The 16,412-nt window shown below is 35.1% G+C and overlaps 2 protein-coding genes across 4 annotated transcripts; one reads left to right on the top strand and one right to left on the bottom strand.

Moving 5' to 3' along the window:
• Positions 1–218: 218 nt before the first annotated feature.
• On the top strand, positions 219–8,226 carry si:ch211-222e20.7. 3 transcript variants are annotated; one of them, XM_068218597.2, is made up of 6 exons: positions 219–312; positions 559–888; positions 967–1,218; positions 1,619–1,669; positions 4,019–4,075; positions 7,908–8,226. In XM_068218597.2, the coding sequence occupies exons 1-6, from the start codon at positions 249–251 to the stop codon at positions 8,039–8,041; spliced, it is 888 nt and encodes a 295-aa protein (XP_068074698.1). In that variant the 5' UTR covers positions 219–248; the 3' UTR covers positions 8,042–8,226. The 3 variants fall into 3 exon arrangements, with proteins under 3 accessions (XP_068074698.1, XP_005172751.2, XP_005172752.2); XM_005172694.6 differs by having other exon boundaries at positions 3,986–4,075; XM_005172695.6 differs by lacking the exon at positions 1,619–1,669 and having other exon boundaries at positions 3,986–4,075.
• A 3,048-nt stretch (positions 8,227–11,274) lies between these two features.
• Positions 11,275–13,999, bottom strand: si:ch211-222e20.4. Its single transcript, XM_073914906.1, has 5 exons — positions 13,915–13,999; positions 13,358–13,678; positions 13,016–13,279; positions 12,745–12,828; positions 11,275–11,936 (listed from the first exon to the last, which is right to left on the bottom strand). Exons 1-4 carry the CDS (start codon positions 13,976–13,978, stop codon positions 12,767–12,769), a joined length of 711 nt encoding a protein of 236 aa, XP_073771007.1. The 5' UTR covers positions 13,979–13,999; the 3' UTR covers positions 11,275–11,936; positions 12,745–12,766.
• Between the last annotated feature and the right edge of the window lie 2,413 nt (positions 14,000–16,412).

Below are 16,412 nucleotides of genomic sequence, written 5' to 3'. Positions count from 1 at the left end.
TTCACGGAACAATATGCTTTACTCACAGAAATGTCTGTAAACACAGTACTCTGTCAATGGTGCAAAACATTGATGGTGATTTGCAATTTAAGTGTGTACAAATTAAACAGTTTGACCAACGAAAGAAGTGTTCTTCAGTTTATCTTCTCTGGTGATCTAGATGGTGGGAGGGCACATGGACAGGAAATTCATCACTCAGAATGTGAGCGTACGTGTGCAGAAGAGTCACAGACGCTGAGCACATCAACATGGTTTTGAAACGGATTACAGACTATCTTTTTTTTTGGACTTTAATTCATCTACCAAATACAGGTAATATACTTTATTTTTTTTGTGTTTACTGTGCTCTTTTAGTTAAAGCAAAGAAGCTGCAGGTGATGTCATGATGTACATTACAAATAACAACTAATAATAAACTAAGGTCTCGGTGACAGGCTTATTCATTTTATGTCTGGTTGGTTTTCTGTGATGTATTTTACAAAAAAGTGTGATGTATGTTTTGAATTGTCTGAAGGGAGCATTCTGGTGTTTGTAACATTGAAATTTGTCAATTCACAGATGCGGAGAAAGTTATCAAAGCAGTGGAAGGAGCCACTGTCCATCTGCCCTGCCATTTACCTCCTGTAGAGAGTCAACAAGTTACAGTAGAGTGGAGCATTAATACAACCAGTGGCAATTTTATTTGTTCATGGAGCATTGATATGTCCAACTCCCTTGTATCACCCTTAAAATACTGCTTTCCTCATTTTACATTAACCAGTAAGCCTGTTACATTAGAGATCAAAAATGTTCAGCCTGGTGACTCTGGTAAATACAGCTGTAAAACAACAAGAGTAATTCCACCTCCGTCAGTGGACGAAAGCTCATCTCTGAATCTCCAAGTCGCAGGTGATTTTGCTGTTCATAAGTGATTCTGAACTGTCCGTTTGTTGACCATTATCTTACCTTGATGAATCTAATGTCCAGGTCTGTCCCTGAAGCCACTGAACAGCACTAATGACAGCTGTGTTCATCTGCTCTGCTCTCTGGACTCTGATCTGGCCAACTTCACCTGGAGCCGAGGAGATCAGATCTTACCACATGTTTCCACATTTAATGCTGATAATAGTGAACTGCAGCTGTGCAAACCTGACTGGAGTGAAGGAGACACAATCACCTGTCACGTCAACTACTCAGGAACCCAAACCCAAAAAAGCATCAAATTCAACAGTTCAAAAGGTGAGTCAATTGAAGTTCATACACTGAATCACATTAGCCAGGATAAATGCAAATGCTTTATTTCTAAAATGCACTGCTTGACTAACATGCACTTAAAATATTCTGGGTTGTTTTACACCAAATTTGGACAAATCTGACTGTTGGATTAAAATATTTAGTAGGGATAAAGTACATATAGGCAGGGGTTCTCACAGAATAAAGCCCAACATGCTTATCAGCAGTCGTGTGAGACTGAATAATTACGAATTGAATAAGAATAACGTTTATTATTATTAATAACGATTACGGCTCATATGATGATTTAAAGTGGTTCAGTTAAGTCAAAATTTAAGTTAAATGTGTTTACTGAGAGTTTACTTACAGCTGCGCACATTTTCATGTCAAGTTTGTTTTTTCATAGATCACAACCTTTGCATTGGAAGTGGCGTATGCACGTTTACAACCTCCTTATGTACGTATACCACTTTTATAATAAAGAACTCTTATAGCTTTCAGAATTTATAGCTAACTTTTTGATTAAACATAAAGCTTGCAAAAAGAAACATTTCTAACGTCTAAACGTCTCAGCAGCATAAATACAAATCATTGAAATATGCATATAAATTACTCAGTTTTGGTCAAGATCATTTTAAGTACCCGGATGAGCCTGTATTATGAGTTTCACAATGTTATCTGGGAAAAACATACCTTTGAATGTTTTGATTGACCAATCAGAATCAACTTTTACAGAGAGCGTGTAATAATCTGAAATAATTTAGAAATTATCATCATCTTGAATTGTACATACCTACTGTACAACCTGTAAATATATTCATCCATTGTAAATCTATTTTCATAGTTAATACAACCTGTATATAATGTTCATAGAGCATCCATCTGTAAATATTACCCATAGTTTTTCTATAACTGCACTTTATAACTTATACCTATATTCTACACTTGCTGCTATTGCACTCTTGGTTAGACCTAAACTGCATTTTGTTGCCTTGTACATGAATAATGACAATAAAGTTCAATCTATTCTAAAAAACAAAACAAAAAAAAACCTCAAAGTTGGATTTTGTCCATATTTGAGTAACATTTTGTTTGAACAGCAATTTAACACCATGGTTTTTAGATGTTAAGGCTAATCTGCGAATAGACTAATCTGCTAAAAGACTATTAAATCTCACTTACAAGTAACATTGTTTTATTTTTTATTTTTTATGTGTAAGCCTATTTACCTTCAAATACATTATAGATCATTTTGAGGGATGTAAACAATGCCAATGTTCCTATAACGTAGTTCCTGTTTTACATTTTTCATTTCCATAGCTTCCAAGATATTGATCAATAATGTTATGATAACTGTTTTAATGTTATGATTGAATTGCCTCTTGTTAAAGTTCTGAAACAGTTTGACAATAAGCAGGAAATGTTCATGGGCCAATGACATGACCACATTGATATGGTCTATTGATTTATTCATGTGTAGATTTTAATGTTACGCAGTTCTATCAAGGAAATGTATGGAAATATACATTAATAATACATAACCAGGGCTCGACGTTAACATTTTTGCTTACAGCCACTGTAGCTAGTAGTCTAAAGCCACAATATTTTTGTGTGCATTTAAAATGCTTAAATTTCACTTTTGCTTAACTTTAAGTCATTTTAATTGATTTAGGTAATTTACAACCCATCTGACCACCAAAATTATAACATGCGTAATGTACCAACTGGTATACAATAGTCAGCATTTCAAGTGGATCAAAACCTTTCATCAAAGTTGGCATAAACCCAAAACACTGTTCTTGTCCTATAGGACAACTCTGATGCCCTTCAAATGCTGACTAATACATACACTACAGGTCATACAATTTAAATCGAATAACTTCTAATGAATACAATAATAGTGGAATCTGGGAAGATGCTTTAAAAATAAATATATTTAACTGTTAACTATCCATTTAATTATTTTAAAATGTTTTTTAACAGCAGTAGTAAACACTGTAGTGCTGTAGACTAATCTCTGCACTAAAGTACATACACTGTAAAAATAAATCCTGGTTGTCTTAAATTTTTAAGCTGAATCAAATTAACCTTATGAGTCCATTGCACCTATATTATGTTAAACTGACTCAAAACAGCTTGTGTAACTATTAAAATTAGCTTAGACACTGATTGACTTTTAAGTTAATGAGGTTAATTACCGATGAACAACTGTTCAATAAGTAACAATGGCCTAAAAACAAATGCTGTTATAACTAATTGATCATATACTTTTTTCAGTGTAGAAACCCAGGAAGCGTTTTTGTTTTTAAAAGATGTCTAATAGATGTCTATAAATAGTCGTCTTGGCTAAATTTGGGATGTCAGTAAAGATCTGACATCTAGGAATAGGCCAAAACTAGACTAGTCATCAAATAAACAGAAATGAATGACTACACATATAAAGTCTGTCCAATCTGTCTATTTGACGACTAGTCTAGTTTTGGGCTATTCTTAGATGTCGTACAGATGTCTATTAGACATCTATTAAACACCAAATTGTTTGCTGGGAAACCTTTTTTAATCTGTAGGACCTGAATTAAAATTCCAAAAATAATATTCAACCTGCCTAATTGGCTAGTTAACAGAAAAGAAAGCAAATGCATAAATTTGACCTGAAATAGAATAAGTAGCACTAGTGATGGACTGTAGCTGTTTTCTTTTTATGTCAGGCATTCATCTAGTTCATTCTTCTGATGTATATGATATGACCTTTTCCTGTTTGTGACCATGACAGCTTCAATCTCTCTTGATCTGGTGATCTATGCAGGCTGTGGTGCCATGGGTCTCATCCTCTGCATCATTCTCCCTGTTGTTGTTTGCAAATGTGAGTCGATTTTTAACACTTCACAATTAACATTTAACACTTTATTTTAATGGACCATTTAAGTCATAGTAGACTGTCTATCTGTATATGTGTTGATATTGCCGCTTTAACAGACATTTAACTGACTATAAGAAACTTAGGCAAGTTCATTTCATCTACTAACCCCAATCCTAACAGTCTACTTATAATTTAATGAGAATTAGTTGGCATGTAGATGCAATGTAACCTTAATTCAACAAACTAACCATCAAAATAAAATGTGACCCACTTCACCTATTAATCCAGCTCTAATGACATCAAGATGTAAAACCACAGAATCCTCCTACAGGGGAAAAATATTGTAATAATAACTGTGACTTCCACAAAAATAGGATATTGCATGAAGTCTTACTTTATTCATATGTTGCACAATAATGCAAGTTAAGACATGGTTCAGCGGTTAAAAGAAAGAGGGCCAGAATTAAATGGAAATAATGACTGCCTCACCTCCACCCCCTCCCCCTGTTCAAACACCTTTCTCAAACACATCAACACCTTCCTTACGTCTATTTCTGTTGTCAGTCACCATGACGTGACAAATTAAGGAAGGCTTTTTAAAAATATGTTTCTGAATAATGTCTAAAATTAATAAAAGGGAATAAGCATGTCCTTTTGTAGCATAACAAAAATAGCTATCTGCTTAGCTGCTCTCCCGATCTAAAAAACAAATCATCATCTAAATCTGAATGAGGATGGTAAACCAGATCAAACCAGCTTACTTAAAAAAACAATTTTTAAGGAAGTGGCTAAGGCCAAGACACCACATTTTAAACAAAGCAAACAACCATATATGTTTTGTGTTGCTAAATGATCAGAATAAGCATACTTGAGGTTGTCGTGTTTATCATAGATCATCATAAAACAACGTAGGCTACATCATCGTACATATTCTATATATATTTATATTGGTGAGTTTAGGGCAAATTGACATTGTTTTCGAATGATCCATGTTAAACACAGCAACCTCAAACATCCTTAATTATACTGTTTAGCTTCTTAACAGCCTACAACAAGTATGGTTGTTTGCTTTGTTTAAAATGTGGTGTGGTTGTAAACTTGTAATTGCATTAATGTGAACCACCAGGTGGCGACAAATGCAAACGAATTTCCAGCAAGTGGAACAAACTAACATTCGCTAAAACGGTTTAGTACACGGTTTAAAAAGAAATCAATTATAATAGTCATTCATTAATAAAGATGATAATCATTTCACTGCAAGTACTTTTTTTCGTGATGATTTATAAAGGTAACGCTTTAGTACATTTTTAACTAGGTTTGAGGTTGAATGTTGGCTGTTGATTAACCAGTCCCACCAAGAATTTGTGGATTTTTGTAGCCTAAAATTCATTCATTTTCTTTTCAGCTTAGTCCCTTTATTAATCAGGGGTCATCACAGCTGAATAAAGCCCCAACTTATCCAGCATATGTTTTTCGCAGCGAATGACCTTCCAGCCGCAACCAAGTACTGGGAAAGCAGCCTAAAATAAAAAAAAAGTAAAAAATAACATATTCTAAAGTATTTTGTTTAGATTTGCTGTGGAAATAAACATATAACATACACAAAAAGTATTTTTAATATTATCAAATTTTTATCATGTTAAATGTTATCATGTATAAAATGTTTTTTTTTTCTTGTTTCTATTTGTATTTTTGCAATTTTGTATTTTACATTTTAGTAAAATTGCAAAAACCTATGTTCTTAACAACAGGGCAGGATGACACCAACAACTATTTTTCCTTTTCACTAATGACATTTCATTCTCACGGCAATTCAAACCTTTTTGATTTAGTAGCTAATTTGTAAGAAATCATACAATCTCATTCATACAGTTTTGTAAGATTTGCTCATCCCCCAATGGTGGTGGGGTTGGATGCTATGCCTCCTTTTAAAAATCTTATATTTTCATTCGACTGCCACTAAACTGACAAAACGTAATGGGGTTTCGCGAGACAAGGACAGGAGGTCACTTGGTGATTTTCAAAAGTCAAATGTTATTAAACTGTTAGAACTACCATATTTTAACCATAATCCACAGAAGTAAAAATATAAGTTAACAGTTACATAAACAACAGCATGCAAATGTAAAGCCATCAGCCTTTCATTTCTTTTTTCATGGGATCGGTGTGTTTATGTTAGATTAAAAACACTGCAATTGCATCAGATCAATTGTTTTTATAGCACCAGATTAAACTTTCTGGCAGCTTTGGGGCAATGAAATACATTAAAAATAAATACAGACCACAACATTAAAACTAAAAACTAAACCAAGAATAGACTATTGCTGAAAACATTATGTCCACCAGTCTTTTTAGGTGAGGTTAATATTGAATTGAACAAATAAATAAATAACTATAAAAATTATATGGTTGTTTAGCCTAATCTCTCGAGAAAACATAAGTATTTTACCTTTTGCCAGTTTAGTGGCTAATTCGTACGAATTCGTACGAGTTCAGTCGTACGAAATTGTACGATTTTAAAAAGGAGGCGTGGCACCTAACCCCACCCCTAAACCCAACCGTCATTGGGGGATAAGCAAATCGTATTAAATTATACGAATTAGATTGTACGAATTCATAAGAATTAGCCACTAAATCAAAAGATATGCTGTGAGATTGTGTTGCCAGACTGTTTTTTGTATTTATAGAGGCATATTGTTGTGTGCACTACATTTACATATTTATATTTTACACCTCTGAGGAATTTGAGGGTCGCGAGTCACTGACATTGTTATTTTGGGGGTTGCGGGCTGAAAAATGTTGGAACCCCTGCTTTACACAACACCAAATAAATAGCACAAAACAAGTTAATTGAGTACTCACTTATATTCATATCTCAATTGTCTCACACATCTACATATAGATCACCCAAAAATGAGATAATATTGCATGTAAAATGTTGATTGTTGAACTTTTGTTTAAAATCCATATCACATTGTTATTTGCACTCACACTGCTAGTTAATTAAACTATACTGTTTCTGTTGAGTTATTACTTTATTTCATCTTTTCTGATGTGGTCAATTTTCTTGACAGCTTATTTTGCTCGGTGTTGTACTTGTGATGCATAGTATTTGGGTTTGAATCCGCTGTGGCACAGTTCTACAAAAGAGATAAAAGCAATGTAAAATCAAGGCAAAACTATGGGGTCACAAGTCTTTTATGTTTGCTTTTTGAAAACACTATTGGTTGGGTTGGGGTCAGTAGTAGACTGGGTGGTCTGTACAACAAGTCCTGCCTTTTTGTGAACATGTAGCTGAAACATAAAACAAAATATGCTTAGGCCACACCATATTGGTGTTTCTTAAATTTTTTTTATGAAGTGAGCCCAACGCTCAACCCCAAACTGAAGGACCCGGACATACACACGTAGACTATACAAACATTTTAGCTTACCCAGTTCACAAATACCACATGTCTTTGGACTGTGGGGGAAATCGGAGCACCCAGAGGAAACCCACACGAACATGGGAAGAACATGCAAACTCTACACAGAAATTCCAACTGACCCAGCCGGGGCTCGAACCAGTAACCTTCTTGCTGTGAGGTGACAGCACTGCCCACATTTAATGAAATGTTCCCAGAGCAATGCATTTTGCACTTTGCAAAATGTAGGATGAAGCATGGATTTCCAACGAGCCTGGATTAACTAACCAATAAATTAGCTTATATAAATATGCTGAATTACTCTGAAATAGTTATCTGTGAAAATGAACCAATAAGTTTCTGTTTGATGTTCAGTAGAATATTTTAAATTCACTGTCTAATTGTGTGTTTTTTTTTGTTTGTTTGTGCAGGCCGAAAGCGAGATGAAAGTGGATCTTTAGTCTTCAGCAACAAAGTTTACGAGAACTTCAGTTTCGCCATGTCTCGTCAGAATGTACAGTCCAATAATAAACCACAAACAGAAGAATGTATCTATGAGAACTAACATCAGCTGCGTTCATAACCTATGCTTGAAGCCGGATGGGTTAGAAGGCCTTTGTGAAGTAGGCTACAGGGTGTTATGTGGTTTTGCTAAAATGTAAAGCTCTGTATTTTTAAAAATGTCTTTATTTACTGAAAAAAACTGTAAGCAAGCACTTTTATCAATAAAGTAACGGTGTTCTCATTGTATTTACTATTTACTGTTGTGTGGTGGTTTATATGATAATTATTCAACAGGCCTTCATATCTGTGGGTCTTAGATGAAATGCTGGGGCATTATCAAAATCTCTCCCTGCACTTTTAGTGACTTTTATGTGTACTAGTTATATTGTAATTTTAATATCCTCTAAATAAATTATATATCATAAAATTTTCTGTGTCCTCTTTACTTTCAAACAAAACAAGTGTGAATAAATAATCACAGAATTATACACCAACTCGCAAAATCTTACCACACAATATTCTCTGGTAAAGTTGAAATGAAAAGCACAAAAATCCACTTACAGTTCAAGCATTATGTTATTTTATAATGTACATACTGTATTATAAACTTTGTTTTTAGTACATTCATTCATTCATTTTCTTTTTTTCGGCTTAGTCCCTTTATTATTCTGCGGTCGCCACAGCGGAATGAACCGTCAACTTATCCAGCATTTTGTTTTACGCAGCGGATGACCTTTCAGCTCCAACTCATCTTTAGGAAACATCCACACACACACCCACTCACACTCATTAACTACGGACAATTTAGCCCACCCAATTCACCTGTATCGTATGTCTTTGGACTGTGGGGAAAACCAGGGCACCAGGAGGAAACCCACGCGAATGCAGGGAGAACATGCAAACTATACACAGAAACGCCAACTGACCCAGCCGTGGCTCAAACCAGCGATCCTTCTTGCTGCGAGGCAACAGCACTACCTACTGCGCCACTGCGTCGCCCGTTTTTAGTACATACACTGTAAAAAAATATGTCCCAACACAAATCCATTAAGTAAACTTAAATATAAAGGGCACCTATTTTACCCCTTTTCAAGATTTAAATATAAGTCTTTTGTGTCTCCAGAATGTGTCTGTAAAGTTTCAGATTATATATTATACCTTTAAAAATATTGTATTTTCTGCTCTAAACACGATGTAGCTGTTTTTGTTGCCTGTGCCTTTAATGCTATTTCTTCTCGTCCACCGTTCCAACCTGCATATCAGAGTGTACCTCATTCTCCACCTCAGCTGCATCACATAACAAGACGGTGACAGACATGAAGGAAGCAGATCTCACGTAACGTTTGTAAGAAATACTACAGTAAGAACTTTACCAATGATTATTTGATGTATTTGTTATGCATTTGCAATGTTGAGTCACACACAATGTTATTACAAAGTTCATGCACACACAGAAATTTTTGCACGACAAATGTGATCGAATACATGTTAAAATCCACTGCTGTACAGACATCTGTAATGTTAATGTACAAAATGTACCTGATTTAATGTCCACAAACCAGGATTGAAGCGTCATCTTTTATAATTGGCTTTGATGTTGAAGGCGGTAAAATCACTGTAATTTATTACAAAAATGTTTTAAAAACACGTGTAAAACTCATTCTTGTTCACAGTTGATGATGATTGCTGATCACAAAGAGCTGAACAGATCTTTTTAATCCTGGTTGCTTTGCACATGTCGTGTCTTGTTGATATGATTATACGCATTACTACTGCTGTCAATCAAACCGGTGAGCGGGGAATCCGCTCTTCTATGTCAAGTCGTGGTTACAAAAATAAGTTGTTTAAACAATTGTTGGGTCAACTAATGTATTGTCACAGAAGCATGCAGGAACCAGGGTGGTAAGTATATAAATATTTTTTTTTTTTTTGGATGGCAGTTGAACAGATACATGAAACGGGAATGACGGGGAACCAGGAAAACGACCAAACAGCAACCAGACTGAGAACCAGGACAGTCCAACACTAGGAAAAAGATGCAGACACTAGAGATCACAAGGAACAGGGAAAGGTGAGTAACTCTGATTTAAGTATACACTCATTATATATATATATATATATATATATATATATATATATATATATATATATATATATATATATATATATATATATATATATATATATTTATTTATTTATTTATTTATTATTTTTATTATTTTTTTTTTTTTGGCTTATTCAAACTACTTATTTAAAATGAGCTGAAACAACACAATTCTGGAGATTTCATTGGGACAACTTAATTTTTTTATGTTCCATCCTCATAAATTTGTTAAAAGTGTTAAGGTAATGTAATCAATTTGTGTTGGGATAACATGAATAAATTGTGTGGAACCCTGAATTTTTTTTACAGTGTAGACACTGACCGTACAGAGAGTACAGTCCTTCGTTGTTGCAATGAGGCTGGACACTGAGTGCTGAGTGATACGTGATTATATGGTGCTAGGGTAATGGCTGATGATGACGTGCAGGTGCGAGACTAATCAAAATTCAGGTGAATGTGATTGGGGGATTGCGAGAGATAAGAACCTGGCCTGACTGTGACAGGTATGATTTTTGAACTGACTTAAAGCTGCAAGTTGACATAGTCTGGAAGTTTGCATGACATTTTAATCTAAATATATACAGCATTACTAAAAATGGAAAAACTACAGATGTACAATTCTATGGGATAACATTTCATATAGGAATTTAAAGAAATGAAACCGCTAAATTACAAATAGCTTTAAATCTTAATAAAAAAAACTTTAGATTTCCCTTGGGAAAATATTAAGGAAGAGCACTAAAAAGCCACATTGAACACTGACAAAATATATTCATCTTATTCATCATGTACAAGTCAGCAACCCAGAGAAACCAAAAGAATTCTTTAGTGGAAACACAGCTCTGAAAAATACTTAGCAAAAAATTCACAACATGGAACCTGATAGTGGAGGTTTGCATGTGAATGAACATATGTATCATCTGTCTGTGATTTCCTGTGATGGTTTCTGTGCACAATACCTATCTGAGGAGATTGGAATATGCTTTTAAAATATGCTTAGTTGCCAGAAAGACACATTACACTGTTTGCATCTGTACATTATGGCAATAATCAATATCCAATTAATAACATACTTAAATGAAAGTAATGTAAGAAGTTATATGAAGACAGGCTAAATAGCTGACAATGTAGCTTTTAAGTACACGGTTCAAGATAACAACAACATAACTTATAACATCAAAGTCTAAATCTTTTATTGTCCATACACTAAATGTTTAAAAAGATGTTAAACAAAATTAAATAAAGTACAAAAGTCAACTTTACAGTAAGGTCTCATTATTTAACATTATAAACAGTGAGAAATAGCCACATTTGCAGAGAAATTATGGTAATGTTAGTTTAAAAAAATACAACTGAACTTTTTTTGAATTTAAGCATCAACTAAGAAATGAACATCACAGTTATTAAAAGCTGACTTAACGAATGGAAACTTACTGTGAAGTGTGTACATGATGACAGAACTTTTATTTTAGCAAGCTTGTAAGGAACCCTGATGGACACTATATTTAGAGCACCAAACAACTTCAGCTTTCATTTTATTCTAAAGTTTCTCATCTGTGAAACAACTAATCCTCATAACTTAGTTACTCATTGCATATAACAGAAATTATTTATGATCACTGAGCTGATTTTTTTAACAGCAAACTCAATGAAAATCATTGTAAATCTTTGGAAAGACTACGCAAAACAGCCCATTTTAAAGAAATGATAGTCTGAAGGGTCATGGTAGAATTTAAAGTAATAACTAGTTAAAAGTAACTTGCTAAAGGACGAAGAGGGATCTTTTTGTGTTGTGTGTCTTCTTGTCTTCCTTCTGATGTTGATGGTTCAAGACGGCAGGTCTGAGTTTTGTCTGCAGAATGACACATTTATCAGTGACTCCTAGAGACATAAAATGACCTCGCTTTTGTACAATGTTAAAAGAATGTGAAAGGGTTTATGAATGAAGTCCACGTTCAAATCAAATTAAAAGTTCAATTGCTATTCTTCAAAATATCTTGTTTTGTGTTCAATATTAGAAATAAACTCATAAAGGTGTAAAACCCTTTGAGGTAGAGTAAATGATGCTGTAGTACAGATCGTAAAGGAACTTTAATATAATATAATATAAGATAATATAATATAATATAATAATATAGGGTGAGGCAGTGGCGCAGTAGGTAGTGCTGTCGCCTCACAGAAAGAAGGTCGCTGGTTCGAGCCTCGGCTCAGTTGGTGTTTCTGTGTGGAGTTTGCATGTTCTCTCTGCGTTCGTGTGGGTTTCCTCCGGGTGCTCCGGTTACCCCCACTGTCCAAAGACATGCGGTACAGGTGAATTGGGTTGGCTTAATTGTCCGTAGTGTATGAGTGTGTGTGTGAATGTGTTTGTGGATGTTTCCCAGAGATGGGTTGCGGCTGGAAGGGCATCCGCTGCTTAAAAACTTGCTGGATAAGTCTGATAAGTTGGCGGTTCATTCCGCTGTGACGACCCCAGATTAATAAAGGGACTAAGCCGAAAAAGAAAATGAATGCTGACTAGAAAATGAATGAATAATATAATATAATATAATATAATATAATATAATATAATATAATATAATATAATATAATATAATATAATATAATATAATATAATTATTTATTTATTTATTTAGTAAAGTAGATATCTGTGGAGAACTTACATTGTAAAATGCAGAACAATATTCAGATGAAACTGATAAAGATGCTCAACAAGGCCACAAAAACGGCTGGAAACTCCTGGTATCCTGGGAAAGATGGACCACAGGTTACCTTTATGGAATGTTTGATTTATAATTTTTTTTTAAATTATATAATTCAGATTTTATTAATAAACAAATTACATCTAAAATCAATTGAACCATTTCAGTGAACTGATTAATAATGAAATTTTGCTACTAAAGTGATTCAGAGTACGTTCTTCAATTGACTCACCTTTGTTAGCATGTTCTGAACTGTTGAATTTGATGCTTTTTTGGGTTTGGGTTCCTGAGTAGTTGACGTGACAGGTGATTGTGTCTCCTTCACTCCAGTCAGGTTTGCACAGCTGCAGTTCACTATTATCAGCATTAAATGTGGACACATGTGGTAACATCTGACCTCCTCGGCTCCAGGTGAAGTTGGCCAGCTCAGAGTCCAGAGAGCAGAGCAGATGAACACAGTTGTCATTAGTGCTGTTCAGTCGCTTCAGGGACAGACCTTGACATTAGATTCATCAAGGTAAGATGATATTCAACATACAGACAATTCAGAATCACTTATGAACAGCAAAATCACCTGCGACTTGGAGATTCAAAGAAGAGCTTTCGTCCACTGACGGAGGTGGAATTACTCTTGTTGTTTTACAGCTGTATTTACCAGAGTCACCAGGCTGAACATTTTTGATCTCTAATCTAATAGGCTCAATGGTTAATGTAAAACGATTAAAGCAATCTTTCAAGGGGGGTACAGAGTTATCAATGCTCCATGTACAAATAGAACTGCCACTGGTTGTATTGATGCTCCACTCTACTGTAACTTGTTGACTCTCTTCAGGAGGTAAATGGCAGGACAGATGGACAGTGGCTCCTTCCACTGCTTTGATAACTTTCTCTGCATCTGTGGATTGATACATTTCAATATTGCAAACACCAGAATGTTCCATTCAGACAATTCAAAACATACATCACATTTGTTAAAACCAACCAGACATAAAATGTATTTATTAAACCTGTCATTGAGAACTTTGTTTATTATTAGTTATTATTTGTATTGCACTATGAGTGATTATAGACTTCATACGAAGCTTCATTGCTTTAACTAAAAGAGCACGAAACATAAATGAAGTATATTACCTGTATTTGGAAGATGAATTAAAATCCAAAACAAAAGATAGTCTGTAATCCGTTTCAAAACCATGTTGATGTGCTCAGCGTCTGTGACTTTTCCGCACACGTACACTCTAGTTCCTGTCACTTCCTGTCCATGTGACCACCCACAATCTAGATCAGAGATGCCCAAAATAGGGCCTGCAGGTCAAAGTTGGTCAATGGTAACCTTTGATTTGGGCCACCATTCCATCTAAGAAGAGATGGCGAACAATGGGGATGGTTACAAGACTGCCATTTATAATTTAATGTAGCATTTTGTTTGTTTGTTGAAATCAAAACTTTCAATAAAATGTTTTAAGTGAATCAGATTTTTTCTTAAATGTATATACTGATAGAATACAGTCAGTGATATCAGTGAGCAAATGAAAGCAAAGACACATTCTGCTTGACTAGTGTTTTCAGCATTGATTCCTCTGTTATACATGTGATTGCTTTGGGTTTTATTGTAATGAGTTATAATTGTAAAAATATACTGCATTAGTTAATACAATTTAAAGTAATCTTTTCTATTTATTTATAAATATGAAAAAGCTAGAGAACATCTATCTAACTTTAATGTAATATAGTTTGGTATATTAACCTTCGACCCACAGCTCTCAATGATTTTTGGCCCTTCGTCCGAAAAAGTTGGGCTACCCTGATCTAGATCATCAGAAAAGATTAACTAAAGAAAAACTCTTCTTTCATTGGTCAAACTGTTAAAGATTCATTGACAGAGTACTGTGTTTACAGACATTTGAATAAAAAATAATTTTCTGTGACGTCAACTTTCTGATTCTTTGTGCATTTGTTGTTGTACATTCGATGGCACATAGGAAATGATAGTAAAAACGACTGATGGAAAAAGCTATTACTTTAAAATATTGACAGGTTCACTGTACAAAAATAATATAATACTGCCCAAACTCAAAATTTTCTAGTGACTGGTCACATCTAAATTTTTCAATTGGCCCAAATGAAATTCGTCTGTTGCATGTAGTAATATGTTGAGCCATTTGAAAAACCATCAAGTCTTCCCAATCATGGAATTGGCCCAATTAAATATTTTAAATTTAAGCATGCTTTGGTTCCACGCAATTTAAAAATATATATTGCTAAAGCAACTTTACCGAATTGTTAATTCCCCCTTGTCCCAAAAGAAAATGCTCAATAAAATATACAAACAAGGGAACACTATTTTTCATCTGTTCTTATTAAACAGATGCTTTTGTAAAATACTTTAAAATAACAAATAAACTGAATATGACCATTCCACAAATGGTAATCTGAACTCATAAGATCGCATTTTAATGGTTAAACAATTGAAATAATATTATACATAACATATTTAAATATTAAAAACTTCAAAAACACCATCAAATCTAAACAATGAATTGTTTATACAAGTTGACAGAGGTTTCCAGAACAGTCCCAAACAAAACTAAAAACAGTGCCAAGAAAAATAGAAAAAGCACAAACAATGTATTCATAAAGTCTCCTAAATTGTGGAGCACCGTCTCCTCTCAAGCTGAAGAAGGAGTCCTACAGGGCTTGGTTGGCTTAAAGGATTCCTGAGGCAGCTGATGGGTACTGACAGGCCAAGTGTGCTGCAGCCTGTGTGGTTGCGGAAGCAAAAACTCAGGCCTTGTAGGAGTTCAGGGAGACCATGGAGTTAGACTATTGGTCGGCCTCATAGAGATTCTGGCAAACCGTCCGGCGCCTCAGGAAGGGAAAGAATCTCCACATCAACATTGTTTACAGCGGAAATGGGGAGCTGTTGACTTCGACTAGGGATGTTGTCGGATGGTGGAAGGAATACATTAAGGATCTCCTTAACCTCTACTCACATGTTTTTCATTGAAGCTGACTGGGGATGCAGGGGTGGACTTACCCATCACCCAAGCTGTGGTCACTGAGGTAGTTTACAAGCTCCGTAGTGGAAAAGCAGCGGGGGTGGATGAGATTCATCCTGTGTATCTTGGGTATCTGGATATTGTGGGGCTGTCTTGGCTGAAACATCTCTACAATATCGCATGGAAGTCGGGGACAGTGCCTCTGGACTGGGCAACTGGGGTGGTGGTTACCATTTTTAAGAAGGTTGTGCTCCAACTATCGGGGGATCACACTCCTCAGCCTCCCTGGGAAAGGGTACTGGAGAGGAGGATCCGGCCAACGGTTGAAGTCTTTAACCCAGGTGGAGGAGTTCAAGTATCTTGGGGTTTTGTTAACGAGTGAGCAAAGGATGGAACGTGAGATTGACAGTCATAAAATTTGTCATAAAATAATAATTTAATAACAATATGTAGTAACTTAGGGGAAACACGATGGCTCAGTGGTTAGCACTGTTGCCTCACAGCAAGAAGGTTTGAGTCCCGGCTGTGTCAGTTGGCGTTTCTGTGTGGAGTTTGCATGTTTTCTCTGTGTGTTCTCCTTCGGGTGCTCTAGTTTCCCACACAGTTCAAAGACATGCAGTACAAGTGAAC

Source organism: Danio rerio, chromosome 10, assembly GCF_049306965.1.
Source record: "Danio rerio strain Tuebingen ecotype United States chromosome 10, GRCz12tu, whole genome shotgun sequence".
NCBI classification, from domain to species: Eukaryota; Metazoa; Chordata; class Actinopteri; order Cypriniformes; family Danionidae; genus Danio; species Danio rerio.
This window is presented reverse-complemented; position numbering and strand designations above follow the sequence as displayed.